Source organism: Netta rufina (assembly GCF_964035555.1).
Source record: "Netta rufina genome assembly, chromosome: 3".
NCBI classification, from domain to species: domain Eukaryota; kingdom Metazoa; phylum Chordata; class Aves; order Anseriformes; family Anatidae; genus Netta; species Netta rufina.
The window spans coordinates 118,122,130-118,138,008 of NC_140125.1; the positions used below are offsets into that span (position 1 = coordinate 118,122,130).

The 15,879-nt window shown below is 54.9% G+C and overlaps 1 protein-coding gene across 1 annotated transcript; it reads left to right on the plus strand.

Moving 5' to 3' along the window:
- The first annotated feature begins 1,159 nt into the window (after window positions 1–1,159).
- Window positions 1,160–12,441, plus strand: PAQR8 (progestin and adipoQ receptor family member 8). Its single transcript, XM_084283422.1, has 2 exons — window positions 1,160–1,207; window positions 8,227–12,441. The coding sequence occupies exon 2, from the start codon at window positions 8,269–8,271 to the stop codon at window positions 9,325–9,327; it is 1,059 nt and encodes a 352-aa protein (XP_084139548.1). The 5' UTR covers window positions 1,160–1,207; window positions 8,227–8,268; the 3' UTR covers window positions 9,328–12,441.
- The last annotated feature ends 3,438 nt before the right edge of the window (window positions 12,442–15,879 follow it).

A 15,879-nucleotide genomic window follows, 5' to 3' on the forward strand; every position in this document is an offset into this window, starting at 1 on the left:
ATTTGGCACTGACACCAAGCTGTGTGGTGTGGTTGGCACACTGAAGGGAAAGGATGAGATCCAGAGGGACCTGGACAGGCCTGCGAGGTGTGCCTGTGCCAACCTCATGAAGTTCAACAAGGCCAAGGGCAAGGTCCTGCAGCTGGGCTGGGGCAATCCCAAACCCAAACACAGGCTGGATGGAAAATGGATGGAGAGCAGCCCTGAGGGGAAGGACCTGGGGGTGCTGGTTGATGAGGGAGGGGATTCTCCCCCTCTGCTCCACGCCCAGCACCAGGAGGACATGGAGCTGCTGGAGAGGACCCAGAGGAGGCCCCGAGGAGGAGCAGAGGCTGGAGCCCCTCTGCTCTGGAGCCATCTGAGGGAGCTGGGGGTGTTGGGCCTGGGGAGGAGAAGGCTCCGGGGAGACCTCCCAGCGGCCTGCCCGGGCCTGAGGGGCTGCAGGAGAGCTGGGGAGGGACTCTGTCAGGGACAGGGCAGGGGGGACAACTTTAAACTCAAAGAGAGGAGGCTTAGATCAGACATTAGGGAGAAATTTGTCACTATGAGGGTGGTGAGGCGCTGGCGCAGGCTGCCCCGAGGAGCTGTGGGTGCCCCATCCCTGGGGGTTCCCAAGGCCAGGCTGGATGGGGCTGGGGGCAGCCTGGGCTGGGGGTCGTGCCCATGGCAGGGGGTTCAAACTCGATGATCTTTAAGTTCCCTTCCAGCCCAAACCATCCTGTGCTTCCATGGTTGTGCGGGAAATGATGCAAAGATGGGTGGAAGAGGAAGAGCAGCGCCGTGCCCGCCACCCCCCACCCTGCAGCTTCACAGAACAGCCGGGGAGGAAGGAAGGAAGCAGCAGTCGGGGTTTTACGGTGGGAGATGCTTAAAAAAGGCAGGAAAGGAGCAGGAGATGCCTCTGAAGAGCCCGGGAGCTGCTGCTCACATCCCCGAGCGAGGCGACGAGCCTGGAGCAGAGGAGGCTCCGGGGGAGCTCCCCCATGGCCGTCAGTACCCGCAGGGAGGTGCGGAGAGGCCGGAGCCGGGCTCTGCTCAGCGGTGCCCCCCAAATCTCCCCCCCCAGGACCCCAAATCCCACCATGTCCCCTCCTCCCATCGCTGTCCCCGCCCGCTGGGGACACCCCGGGGCGGAGCCCCGCATGCGCTCGGGGCCCGGCGGTGGCCGCGGTGGCCCCGGGGACGCGGAGCCGGCGGTGGAGGCGCGGTGAGTGCGGGTGGGGACACCTCGGGGACACCTCGGGGACACTTTCGGGGACACCTCGGGGCTGGCAGGGGTGGGGACAGGGAGCTGGGTTTTGCCCCGGTGCGGGCTGGGGCGCGGTGCTGAGCATCCCCCGCGGGTTCCCCCGTCCCGAGTGCGTCCCCGCGGGCGCATCCCTTGTGGGTGGCTCAGGGCAGGGGGAGCTGCCCCCGGTTTCCACCAGGTTTTGTGCTCCGAAATTGTGCCGAGTGCTGGTGCTGCTGCTCCGCCAGCGGTTTTGGAGAGCCTCCTGTGGCTTTTCCACCGTGGGGCTGCGGGACAGCCGAGTCCCTTGGGGACACCCAGCTTTGGTTTGTCCCCACGCTGCCACCCACCCTTTTCCTCCAAAATAACCCCAAATGTGCCAGCAAAGAGCTTGTTCCTCGCTCCCACTCCCCTACACCCTCCTGACCTCATCAATCACCTTCTTCTTACTGCCCGCCTGGATTTTTTCCCCGGAGGAAACCACCGAGAGCATCTCACTTTTTTTTTTTTTTTTTCCCAGACCCCTTTCCCCTGCCCCTTTGGAGACCCCGCTTTGTGGGACTGCAGCTGGGCAACGATTCCTCCGTAATTCCCAAATCCCTCGACCCTGCAAATTTTCCCTCCGTGCTAGGGCTGCAGGTTGCGGAGGGAGTGCTGAACCCGAAGGTGTGGTGAGGATGAGGATGTGGGCACCGCCGCCCCAGCAGCAGTAGTAGAAAACGAGTGAAATCAGGAAAAGGTCGCGCAAAAGGGTGAAGGACGCGGGCGATGCTCTGCAGGAGTGGAAAGCAGGCTGCTGGGTCTGGTTTTGCTCCCTTCCAGGGCAGGGAGGGGACGTTGAGCTGTGAATTCCTGCAGCTCCTGCTCCCATCCCGAATTGGAGAGGAGACCGCGCACCGCAAGCAGTTCATAGAAAGGTGCAGCCTGGCCAGGCCAAACCACAGGCTGCTGCTGCACATTTCCTCCCCGTTCAGCACCCATGGGAGCCTCCTTTCTGCTTTGCTTCTCTTCATTTCCCCTCAAGCTGTGCCTGGAGGGGGGCTGCGTCCCTCTGGCACAGGGAAATGTGCGCCCACGGGCTGAGCGAGCAGCTCTGAGCACAGGACGGGGCAGCAGCTGAGGACGCCTCACCTGCTTGTGCTCGCAGCTCTTTATCCGCCTCCCCTGACTCATGCACCGGCTTAATATTTAGCTGCCGACGCACTTTATACTCTCTGCTCCAAGGGTCAGACTGATATTTGATTGCAGAGCTGTAAGAAAGTCCCCGAAGCAGTAAATTGCCCCAGGAGGCTGCAGGTTGTGGGGCCATGCCGTCCGTCCCTTGCCCTTCAGGCACAGCGCTTTGATTTTTTTCCCTGTGAGTCTTTGGGACCGAGCAGGGATTTAATCATGCAGATGCCGCCTAGCATCCCGCATTTTGAGGGGGAAATCTGTCCTCTGATCCTTGCTTCCCATTGCTGAGGGCTTCGGAGCCCCCCCCAAAGGGCAGTGCCACTCGTCCCAGAGCTCTCTCGGCCAAACAGGAGGATGGGGACAAGGACAAGGACGAGAGCTCGCGGCTCCAGGGGGTTGGCACGGAGCTGCAGGCTCTCCCCGGCAGCCCGCATGATTTATATACATTTTTTTCTCATGACCGAAGCTCTAAAACGTGCAGCCTTCAAAATGTTTGCAGGCAACAGGCAGCGGTGGATGACAGCGTGTTTGCAGCAGAGCCCGGAGGCTTTTGGGACATCCTGGCAAAGCTCCGGATCCCTCAAAAATGCGCAGCCGGTTTGCTTTGGGTTTCTCTGCCTCCAGGCAGGTGGTTTTGGGGCTGTCCCACCAGCAAATGGACCTGAGCGAGGAGGGATTTGGTGGTTTGCTGAGGTTGGCACTGAAAGGTTTGTCCCATCAGTGGTGCTGGGGCTGTCACCTGGGCTCCTGGGGCTGTAGGGATCAGGGCAGTGACCCCATATGCGGGCAAACTGGCCCCAGAGATGCTGTGTGCATGGAGCTGCGCAGGGATGGAAGGGAAGCGCCCTGTATCCCACGGACATCACGGGAGGAAAATCAGGATGTGAAAGCAGGATGCAGCTGAAACAAATCCCAGCTCCCTTTTCAGCCTGTGGGGAGAGGAACGGGCATTTCTGTGGCACCATTCATCTCCTTCCAGCGCTGGCATCTGCAGCAGGGCAGGTCACTCACCCCACTCCATCAGTGGTCCCAGCACGACCGAAGGCAGCAGGCGGGGACGGATCTGGTGCTCGCTGGCAGGGGACAGCTCGCAGCCACATACCTACACCCTCTTTGCCCCAAAACAGGGCGGATTTACCCCAATCCCATTCACAAGGCTGGACCGAAACCACACTGGGAGCGTGCTAACACTTCGGCAACCTGACAAACGCAGGTCCTTGATGGGGAATGTGCCCATATCTGGTATTAATACCAGATATTAACACTTTTAAATACCAAACATTAACAGTTTTGCATCTGCCGAGTGCCACAGTTGGGTTTCTTCTCCTTCTAATTTTTTTTTAATTCCCACGTCGCATGCATCAGCTGCATTATCACTGCAATCAATGCAATCCAATAATTAGCAATATCAACGAAGCAGAGACCCGGCGCTGCAAAAATCAGAGCCCTGCACGCAATGGAAAATTTTCACAAGGTTGCCTTGCTTCGTAGCAGAATTGAGGTTATTTGTAGGCTTCCCCTTCAAGGTCTTCAGTAAATCACGTCCCTAAGGCACAGGGTTTAGTGATGGGACTCAGCAGGTCAGGTTGGGTAGGGTCTTGATGGTGGGGTTTTGTGAGACCCCCCCTGCAGCCCCGAGCTCAGCTCTGGGCCCAGCACCAGGAGGACGTGGAGCTGCTGGAGAGGACCCAGAGGAGGCCCCGAGGAGGAGCAGAGGCTGGAGCCCCTCTGCTCTGGAGCCATCTGAGGGAGCTGGGGGTGTCGGGCCTGGGGAGGAGAAGGCTCCGGGGAGACCTCCCAGCGGCCTGCCTGGGCCTGAGGGGCTGCAGGAGAGCTGGGGAGGGACTCGGGCTCAGGGGTAGGGACAGGACAAGGGGTGGTGCCTCTAAAGTCAAAGAGGGGAGGCTTAGATCAGATATTAGGGAGAAATTTGTGACTTTGAGGGCTGTGAGGCCCTGATGCAGGCTGCCCCGAGGAGCTGTGGGTGCCCCGTCCCTGGGGGTGCCCAAGGCCAGGCTGGATGGGGCTGGGGGCAGGCTGGGCTGGGGATAAGGGGCTGGAACCAGGTGCCCATCCTATAGTTCTGTAATTCTTGACAGAACTTGATTTGAAAGGTCTTTTCCAACCTAGGTGGTGCTGTGGTTCTACCTCAGCTGTTTTCCTTCCAGACCCGGGCAGCCCCTGTTGGGTGAGCCCTTGTAGCACGACCTTTGGGCTGATGTGGGTGTAAGGGGGCACGCAAGCACGTCAAGGAAAATGAAATTTTCCCTGCCGTGTTCTGTTATGTAGCCCCAGCGCTGCCTGGTGCATCAGAGCAGTGCTTCAAGAGCACAATATCTCGTTCTCCTTAGGCAGGTGGGGATTTCTGTCCTCATTTTATAGGCTTGGAGGTGGAAGCCTGCTGACAGGAGTCCCGAGCACCCAACTAAATCCCAGTAACTCCCTCTGGGGATGGCATCAGAGGAAGGTTAGCACGGGCAGGTTTATGTGCCACCGAGGGAGGAAGCAGATAGTGCCAAGAGGACACAGGAATTCCTGCTGTGAGCCCTTGTAGGGTCTCCTCCTCATTTCTTGTCTCTGCTGGAGCCTCTCCAAAACACCAGGGACTCAGCATAGGACTGAGGATTTGGCATCCTGGTCCCAAACTGGTCTTCTGAAGCGAGCCCCAAGCAAGGGGCAGATGCCCCAAGGTGGTGGGGGAGATGTGGGTGCTTGGGGAGGACCAGGAGGGCTTTGGGGTGCAGTTTGCAGCCTGGGTGCATGGGCTGGGTGCAGTTTGCAGCCTCTCCCTGACCCCCTGCCAGCCCTGGGGGGGCGAGCAGAGCTGCTTTCTGCCGTCCTGCTGCAGCACAGGGTGCGATGCCAAACTTAAACCCGTGTAGGAAGTGGTCAGAAGAAAAGCCCAGGGTCCAAAATGACCCGAGGTCCTTCCGAGGGGCCTCTGCTCGGCTCTTAGAAGAAAGGAATTCAGGAATTCATCACGTGCAGCTCTCCAAGCTGCCCTGTCATCCGCTGCTGCGAGATGCCTGCGGTTATTTTCATGCTGCCCACAACCACTTTTCTTTTAAAATTTAAATGCATTTATTAAAGACTTCCCCACAGCTAGGTTCCCCAGGCCTGCCTGCTTTGTGTACTAGGAGTTGCTGCCTTTTTGGAAGCAGATACACGCCCAATGCCTGCACACTGTTCTGCAAGTAAATATTATCACGCTGCTACAGCCTCCCTTGCAGAGGGTTAACGCTGGGGCCAGGCTGGTGGGAAAATCAGCTGTACCCCGCAGGAAGATTTCTCATTCAAACCCTTCCATTAGCCTGTGAGCAAAAGAAGAAGAAAAAGCTCGGGTTTCCAATTACTTCGGAAGAAAGGGAGAGGAAAAATTGGAAGGGGATCGGTCCTCCTGGGTGCCGCGGCTCTCATTGTGGCTGCGATGATACAGCCTGGCCAGCATCCACTCTCCTCCTTCCCTCCTGGCAGCTCCGGCCCCGAAACAAACGCCACTCGGTGGCTGGTAATTGGGAACAGCCAAAAGGATTGAATCCCCCCGGAGATGGGGGCGAGGACGGAATCGCAACGAGCCGCCCCGGGCAATGAATGTGGCTTTCAGCCGCGCCGCGACCGCCCCCGCCAAAGGGAAAGAATAAGGGCTCTGTGAAAGCAAAACAGCCAGTCCCGACCTTGGGGGTTCTTTTTATTTATTTATTTATTTGTTTGTATTATTATTATTCCCCTTCTTTTCTCCCTTCCCGAATGTTAAAGGCTGTGTGTCCATCACATGATCGCTGGAAGCTGCCAGCTTGCTCCTTCGTGTCACAAGCTTGGTTTAAAATAAGCGGCCGGCCGGATTCCTGCTTTCCGCGCCGTTTGATTTTCAGATGTGTTTTCCTGGGGTTTCGGGCTGTTCTTTTGAAAATCTCTGCACCACCCCCTGTACTGTTAAAACCTGGCGTTTTCCAGCTCCATGAGCCTGCCTGGAAGAAGCCCTGCGCTGGCAGGGGGGTGAGCAGCGTGGAGCCTCCCCCTCGCTGAGCTCCAGGGCGATGCTCGCTGTATCTGAGATGAGAGACTGGGGCAAAATCCAAGCGTTAGCAAAATCCTGGCTCTGTACAAGCCAGAGCCAGCCTGTGCCTGGTGCAGCCGCTGCCGTCCCTCCCGTGTGCTCGTCAGCATGCAAAGCAGGCACGCCGCCGTGGTGGAAAACACGCAGTGAACCCCGTGTCGGCACGCATCCCTGCGCCCAGCCTCCATCGCCGTCTCCTGGTTGCCCTTGCTCCTTGCAGCAGCTTGCAGCGTGTTGCTGCTCCTCTGCAGGAGGTGAATGTCCTGACCCTGCTCTGTTGTGCTTCGTTTGGCCCATCCGTGCAGTGTCTGAGCTGGTTTTCTGGGTCCTGGGGTCAGCACTAGCAAAGCTGGGGGGCTTGGGGAGCCTTTTCCCTTGTGTCTTGCCACCGTGAGCCCCATCACCAGCTCTGGTGGAGCTCAGGACACCCGAAGCACTGCAGGGTTCGTACTCTCACCTTCCCACAGGGCATCCAGACCAGGAGGACACATATTGTCTCAGTAGAGGCACAGCCATAAAACCTCCCTGCAATTCCCACCGCATCGTGCTCAGCCTCAAGCCAAGCTCTGGGCACATCATCCAAAGAGACACGGGGCAGCAGAGGGGGGATATGACAGTGCCACATAGCCACGGATGGTCCTGCCTGGACTTCGCCTGATCCTGAAGCTGAAGTCAATAATAAGATGGATGAATGAGTTTTTTCTGTTTCCTTCAGTTATCGGGAGCCAGAACAGACTGGCTCAGGTGAAAATACCTACATTAGAAGTGTGGAGAGGGAACGTTGTCCCTTTTTCACGCCATCCCCTTGTAGGAACGCTTCAGAGTCCACATTTACCTTCCCAAATGTTGGCATGTACCCCCACGGGGGCACACAAGCTGCTGAACGAAGCGTGTGCCCCATCACGGATCCAGGCCTGCAGACCCTAAGGAGGGAACAACCATCCCTGTGACTGTGCACAGCGTCAAGCCCCAGCAAGGGCCCTGCCTTCAGTCTTGCACAACCGTGAAACTAAACTACCAGGCGCGGGCACCACCTTCCCTCCCACCTCCCGCAGCCAAAACAGCTCCGTCCAAGTCAGCAGCCAGCTCCCCCGGTGGCACAGAAGGAAGCAAAACGTCCTGAAAGCTGCTAACGGAGAAAGCCTGGAAAGCAAAACGAGAGAATTGGCTGGAAAACGCTGTCACCGTCGGCTCCCATCTGCTAGAGGAAGTAACGTGAAAACAGTTGGTGTGGTGTTGGAGGGTTGCAAGGGGAAGTGGGACTGGCGAGCCAGCGCGTGGCTTGCTCTGACTTTTTGCTCTTGGTGCTGTCTCACCCCCCGGGACTGTGTGGCGGGTCCCGTCTCTCTGCTTTCGCTTCCTCTTGGTGGGTGACACCGGCCTCTGTGTCGCCTGCCTGCTCTGGGGCTCCCGTCGTGCACCCGCTCTCTCTTCCTCTGCCTCGCCTCTTGCAGCGGATGCTACGGAAGAAAAATAAGACGTTACCCACGCTCGGGCAAAATACTCATTGCTGTTTACTTATTTGGGGCCAGCTCCGTGCCCTGCAGGTCGGTAAGGGTGTATGTAAGCGTAGGAGTCAGGCCCCGGTCCTACAAACACGCCTGTGGTGGCTGGGGAGGAGAACAGAGCCCGGTGGGGCATCAGGAGACGCCCCTTGCCTCTAAGAGCAGGGCCAACATCTCCACACCCCCGTGGTTTATCCCCCTGAGGAGAAATCCCTCACACTTTCCTCCTCATGTTAACGTTTCCTCCATCTCTTCTCCCGCAGGGCACGAGGACGACGTCCCCCAGAGCCGTGCTGCCGGGGGAGATGACGGCCATCCTGGAGCGCCTCAGCACGCTGTCCCTCAGCGGGCAGCAGCTCAGCCGCCTCCCCCGGCTGCTGGAGGACGGCCTCCCCAAAATGCCCTGCACCGTCCAAGAGGCCGAGGTGCCTCAGCTCTTTCGGGAGCCCTACATCCACGCCGGGTACCGTCCCACCGGCCAGGAGTGGCGGTACTACTTCCTCAGCCTCTTCCAGAAGCACAACGAGGTGGTCAACGTCTGGACTCACCTCCTGGCGGCGCTGGCCGTGCTGCTGAGGTTCAAGACGTTCGTGGAGGCCGAGCAGTTGCCCGTGGACGCGTGGTCCTTGCCTCTGTTCATCTTCGTCCTCTCCTCCGTCACCTACCTGACTTGCAGCCTCTTGGCCCACCTGCTGCAGTCCAAATCGGAGCTGTCCCACTACACCTTCTACTTCGTGGACTACGTCGGTGTCAGCATCTACCAGTACGGTAGCGCCCTGGCCCATTTCTACTACAGCTCCGACCAAGCCTGGTACGACAAGTTCTGGCTTTTCTTCCTCCCGGCCGCTGCTTTTTGCGGCTGGCTGTCCTGCGCCGGCTGCTGCTACGCCAAATACCGCTACCGACGGCCGTACCCCATCATGAGGAAGATGTGCCAGGTGATCCCGGCCGGGCTGGCCTTCGTCTTGGACATCAGCCCCGTGGCTCACCGGGTGGTGGTGTGTCACCTGGGGGGCTGCGAGGAAGACGCCGCTTGGTACCACACCTACCAGATCCTGTTTTTCCTCATCAGTGCTTATTTCTTCTCCTGCCCGGTCCCCGAGAAGTACTTCCCCGGCTCCTGCGATATCGTTGGCCATGCCCACCAGATCTTCCACACCTTCCTGGCCATCTGCACCCTCTCCCAGCTGGAGGCCATTTGCTTGGATTACAAGACCAGGCAGGAGATCTTCCTGAAGAGACACGGGCCCTTCTCCATCTATCTCTCCTGCGGCTCTTTTTTCGGCCTGGTGGCTTGCAGCGCCCTCACAGCCTACGTCCTGCGAGGCAGGATCAAGGCCAGCCTGGCGAAAAAGGACTCCTGAGGGGCGCGGAGGCCACGGGCGCGACACCACCGGGGTGGTGCAAACCAAGGAAAGGGGCATAGCGTACTAGAGACGTAACTGGCTTGTTTGCCTAACACACTGTGACTAACCTGGACCTTGGACTTGGGTGGAGGGCTGGGTGCTGGATGTGTTTTCACAGGAGGGGCTGCCTTCTGCCCTATGGGGGGACAGAGAGGGATTAAGCCAGAACAAGGCACTTAACCAAGGATGCTGAAATAGGCAGAGGTTTCTTGTTCACTCTGGCAAACCTAGTTATCCAGCTGGGAGTTATCTAGCTGAACTTCAGGGAAGGTGGCCTGAGGGCTGTGAGGCCGTAGCGGGGTCTCACGAGGCGGTGGAGAACCCACCATGAGGCCCACAGGTGCACGTGGTGACCTCTTTGTGTTTTGCTGTCTCTGAGGAGACCCGTTAGCATCAAAGGCAGTAACAAGGTTTCAGGAGGAGTCCACACTTGTAGGGTTTGGTTGCAAGGGTGCGTGTGGAACAGTGGCTGCAATAATCCTTCTCCTAGCTGGGCTAAGCCAGGTTCTCTCGACGACCTCCTTCTCGAGTATCTCAACGCCAGGTGGCATTAGCAAAGCATCTAGACCTGGACTTGACCTTCTTTAGGATGAACGGGGTCCGAACCTACGTGTCTGCCAGGCACTGGTGTGGGCTCAGCCACCTCTGACCCAGGTGGGGATGTCAGCTCATCTCCATCTCCTCCATCTGCATGGTTGCACCATTTTAGAACCACAGAGCAGCTGGAAAAGACCTTAAAGATCATCTGGTCCCAACCCCCTGCCATTTTGGCTGCCTCTGTGTGACAAGTTCGTGCATTCCTGCGTTGACTGACCCCGTATCATCTGCCACAGGAGGCTGGCTGACTTCCAACGCAGCCCACATGGTGTAGAAGTAACTTGGGTGTGATCGGTCTGATAGGGGAAAGGCTCCGGGCCCCGGGCCTCCAGCAGCCCTAGGATGGTCGTAGACAAAAGGGGATGAAAGTGAAGTGGATGTGAAGCCTTTGTTCCCCTCTTAATGGTTCTTTTTAGGATGCCAAGCGATCCTTGGTGGGCCTTGAAGCTGACCGTGAAGCTTCAAGGTTGCTCTTCTCTGACGCATAGGGCTGTGGGTCGGGCACGTTTTTATCAGCACTGGATGAAGGTAGAGTGGCGAAAGGCAGGAGCAGGTTGACAGAATTAAGGTTCTTTGTAGTCTTTGGGATGGGTTTGTCCTTGGAACTTGGTGCGTTCCAGTTCAAGTGTGTAGGAAGGGTTGGTTTATGGTGTCCACAAGTAGACGAGTCTCTTCTGGGTTTGCTGGGGGGAATATCAGGTATGGAGCCACATACCTGCACTGGAGTTGGTAGCACTTACAGGACTGATGCTGAGAGCCCTCGCAGGGACCTGTTCCATTCAGCCTAGACACCTCCTGTCCGACCCACTGCTCACTTCCCACACGAAACTCGGGGTCCTCCCAGCTGTACGCTGTGCAAGACCTGAAGCCTCAAATACCCTGACATCTCCAGGAGGTACAGCTCTTTGCTGAAGGCCAGGGAGACTTGGGATCTACTCCAGCCAGGGATCTCTCTCACCGAATCCAAGGGCAGGCAAACGAATTGTGGTTGCTGGTCCTGAGCAGGCAGGGTTTGGGGTTGGGGGTATGATTGATCATGGCAAGCACTGATTCCTGCACTTGATCCGTTTTTTAACTATTGCGATGTGTTTATGTGTGTGTGCGCGTGCCTGCTTTAATATCCAGGAAGGCTTTGCCTGTGGCTTTTTTGTCTGCAGAGCTTCCTAGTTGTGTCCAGATGGGCTAAAACAGAAGGAGTGGGCACCGCTAGCAGCAAGCCGTGCTCTGCTCCTACCTGGTTATACCGGTACCAAAAGGCAGAGATCACCCGGGCGTTTCCTTCTCTAAGGCTTTGAAACTAGGTGAGATGTTCAGCCCCTGGCTAAGGAGGATGACTACAGTAAGGCCGCCCAGTTCACAGCGGGGTCGGAGGTGCCCCATGACTCTCCCAAGGCACTTCTGTCATCTCCTGCCTGCTCCAGCAGAAGTGAAACTTCTCCTTGTGGGGCAACCGTTGTGTGGCAGCGGTGCTGTTTCCACATCCTCCCATGTTAGCCCTCAGCTGAGGCCACTCCTGGCCCCGTGGGGCCCTGCGCTCAGACCTGGAGCTGACCTCCCGGTCACTATGATGGGTTAATTTAGCAGGGAGCCGCCACACGGGTCGCTGCTGCTGTGAGGATGTGCCCTTGGTGTCACAGGGGGCTTGTCTCCACTGGAGCTTCCTCCATCCCTGTCTCCATCCTCCTCCTCTTCCTCCAACGAGATTGTCTCTTTTGGGACTTCATCCTTGTGCCTTACACACCTGGTTACCTACCCATGCAGGCTCCACACGCCGTGCCATTGATTTAGGGGAGAGCAGGGCTGCGGCCCGAGGGAGGAAAAGTGTCTCTGTGCTAAATGTTCAGCCCACCTGAGGGCCTGTCGGGGTCTTCTCCTTGGGCTCACTGCTTGGAGCTCGCCTTCCTCCATCCTGGTGCTCCTAAGGAGGCACGGCTGGGAAGGGCAAAGAGGAGGCCACCAAAGGTTGATCACGAAGGGACCCAAGTCCTAACCCTCACCCTGAGTAATCTCCGCTCCTGAGATTGTTTTTTAGCAGCCTGGATCTTCAGAGATCCACTGAAAAGTCAGCCCAACGTGCCTTACACCGTCACCTCCTGGGATTTACACTCTCTGCTGGTCCACTTTTACCGGGGACTGGCTTTGCCCGGTGTACAGGGCAGAAGGGGAGGATGGAGAGAGGTGCCTTCAACTTGCCTTAAACTTGCAGTTTTGCCCAGTGATTTGTGTAGCAGGGCAAGGACGGGTTCCTCATGTGCCTTGCAATTGACAGCTTTTACTGATGAGATTGTTTTTAAGCACTGTTTGTTACTAAACCGAAGTACGGAAGAGTTTGTATTTTTTTTTTCCCCCCTGGGAAACAGGGAAGGATAAGGGTGTTAGATACTAACCATCCCCTTCCCGCCTCCCGTCTGCTGATGTCACATTGTTGGAAACATTGACAATATTTTAAGCTTTGTACTGTACTGATCATTATTTAAAAACCTAAAGAAAAGAAAAGAAAAAAAAAAGAAAACTGTGAAAGTAAACCGATTGGTGTGGTGTGAAATTGCCAAACGCACAAAGGTTGTGAGTCACGGGGAAGAAACGTTGGCCTTACGGGAAGAGTGGGCAATAATAATAACAATAATTAACGCCGGGGTGTGATTTTATCCGTATATTTCAAAGCACCTTCCAGGTTTCATAGTAATTCTGTGATAATTACGCCCTGACACTGATTAGAGGGATTAAGTTCATCATCCACAAGAGTATTTGGGTGCCTGGTATTCCTTAATTTCTGCCAGAGGCGAGTACCTTAAGTGCTGTGGTCCTCTGCTCCAGGCCCAGCAGCCCCAGCTCTTTGCCCATACAGAAGCCCATCCTACAGCCTTTGACATCCCTGCCCAAATTCAGTGCCATCTGGGCTTTGGCTTTCCTAAATTCATCCCTGGATGCTCAACCATATTCCTGTGTTCATCGGAATACAGGAACCTGTCCCTGCTTTCACCCTCTGCACGCTTCCCTTCCGTGTCAGAGTTTCACGTTGAGGTTTTGGGGATTTCTCCATACTACGGCACTTCCTCGCTTCTATGCAAACGCTGTGGGTGCCCCCGCTTAAACTTTGCTCTGTGGGTTTTAATATCCGTTTCTGGCATAGCTCTCCGAGCTATTTGCTTATCAACCTTGTTCATCGCTCCCTTGCAGGGGCTGGTAACTCTCCCTCACCTCTTATTCCTAGTTTCAAGCCCTCCTTACCATGTGCAATCTCATACATGCTTCATCCCTAAGATATACTCTCAATGATTCAGTCCCATAAAAAAAGATAAAATGCACTTTTTCCTTTTATTAGCACCATACGAATAATTCTAGTCATTATTTAAGACCATGTGCAGAGCCAGGCCTCCGTACCAGTATGTTTTCGCCCAGCAGAGGGCGAGATGTCTTCATCTGGAGCACCAAGAGGCCGCCCGTGCCACGAAAGCAGAGCCTTCAGGGCTCTCTAGACAAGCTGAGGAAAAAAATGCTGCCCTTCAAGCGGGCCCGCAGCCAGCCCTGCGAGGAGATGCATTGCTTTCCGAGCGAGGGATGTGCCTTGCAAAAGTCTCGCCCTCTGCGTAAGCAGCAGGGATTTTGCCAGATGCGTTAGGGCAAAGTTTTACGTTTCCATCAAGCAAAAACTGAAGAGGAACGGGACAAAATACCCAAAGAGGGCTCTTAACCTTTTCAACGAGAAGCAAAAATAGACACTTTTGGTATGCTGAGAAGTTGCTTGGCAATGCTGTTTCAGGGAACATGTTCACTACATGCCCTTTACTCTTTGAGTTTACATATACAAATCCTTAATGATGAAAAGCTAGATACAGTTATGAGCAAAAGCATCTGCTTATCCCAAGCAGATGAAGTCAAATGCAAAAACAAATAAAAAAGCTTCCGAGTCAGAGGAGCAAAGTATTTTATTCTGGTTATTTACTGAGTCACTGGCCACAGAGGGGGTAATGCGAGGGAAGGTACAATTTTTAGTTCAGGCCCCAGGTGTTGCAGCAGATATTCTGAGTTGCCTCAGGAGAGGTCCTGTTACCCAAAGTCAGTCTTTGCCTGGTCTTATCCTTGCAGCTCTCTTGAAACATGGGTTAAGAGGCAGAGCATCAGCCAGCAGCTCTAAGTGGGATGTTTCCTCCTTTGCTCTGTTAAGCAGCTGTTGAAGATGGTCTTGGCAACTACGTCAGGAAAAGAATAATTCTCAGTGTTGTCTGCTTCTCCTGTGGACTCCAGAACAGAGAAGTAGAGCCTTCACAGCCTGAAAATCAGGATTGAACAGACCTGAAATAAAGCATCAAGCTACCAGCTGGGCCTTAAGCTTTGCAGCTGTCCCCACTGATCTCTTTTTCGTTATCCTGTAGTTCTTTATTTTCTTCTGGTTGAAGGTAAGACATGCTCTCAATCAAAAACAGTTCCTTCGGATATGAAATATGAGATATCCTATCTCATATCTGATATGATATCCTATCTCATTTGTTAGCAGTATCCTAACACACCTCTATCAAATACTTGTCTATTGAGGGCCAGTAGATGAGATGGAAGAAAGATGACTATCACATTTCACCCTGCTGCCAACAAGCCTAGGCTTCCAAGCGTTTTCTAACAGACCCATTGGAAGCAGCCCTCAGATCTTTCGGACCACAGATGGGGTGTGCTGAAACATTGTCCACTCGGGATTCGCAGGTCAGACTTTTTGTTACCATGACAGGGGTGTAAGTATACGTACCAGCACAGCCTTTGCTCCAAAATATACGAGCTTTAAGTAGATAAGAGCTAGGAAATCTTGCTATAGGAAACACTGATCCTTTTCCTTTTTAGGAGAAGCACTGTAGGGATGTAGGAGGCTAGAGGCTTGCCTTAACCTTTGCAATTCTGAGTCGCCTGTAACAGAAGCAGATGGGTGTCAAAGATGCAGCTGAATCAAGATGTTCTCAGTTCAATTCTTTATTCCCCATTTCTCCCCTCTCCTGCTTTGTTGTCACTATTTCTAACAAAGTATTCACTTCTGCCATGGCTTTGCTCAGTTGTCATTTCTTCATTCCCATCTCCCCTGAGTGTTTACTCAGGGGGAATGTACTCGGGGGGACTAAAGTGTCCTGATCCTCTCCCTGCTCATATCTAGAGCCTCAAATCCCCCTTTGTGATGGCCTCTCTTTGCTTTAGTCCCCCTCCCATGCAAAGTGGGGGACAACACCAGGAGAAATCGGAGAGACGCCTGGGTCTCAGCACCCTCATCCGAGTCCATAGCCACGCTGGCTGCTTGCTGTCTCTGACCCTGTTCTTTCAGCCCTGCTTGGCCTTCAGTCTATTATTTTCCTTTCCAGGCTCATCAGACCCATTCTTTATCTCTCACTGCCTGCTTTTCTTCCCTCTCCCACAGCACGCTCAGACTGCGTTCCTCTCCGCTTGACTTCTGCTTACAAAACTCCCTGATCCCACTGCCTGCCCTTGAATCGCAGCCTGGTCTGCCTTGGACACCGATGATAGACACCAAGGAAAAGAAATATCAAAAAATAATAATAATCCGTGGTGACTGATTTGGCTTTCTTTTTATCTGTTACACTCAGCAGTGAATTTGCCCAGCAACTTTCTTCTTGGTGACCCTCCTGTGTTTTTTGTTTGTTTGTTTTGTTTTGTTTTGTTTTGTTGTTTTGTTTGGTTTGGTTTGGTTTGGTTGTTTTTTGTTTTGTTTTTTTCTTCTTTCTGGAGAGAAAAAAACACGCAGAGAAGAGGGGAATGATGTCAGTGCTACGACCGGCTGCTAATACACACACTATACACATCATAAATCACCACAAGCACTTCTGCTGAAGTACTTTGAGCACTCTGGGCGTGGATTTGCCCCCCCCCAAACCCCTTCTCTCCCTGGGCTCCACACAATGCACAACCCCCAGAGGG

Coding starts and splice junctions, on each gene's coding strand:
- PAQR8 (XM_084283422.1), top strand. CDS start 8,269: ATGACGGCCATCCTGGAGCGCCTCAGCACGCTGTCCCTCAGCGGGCAG.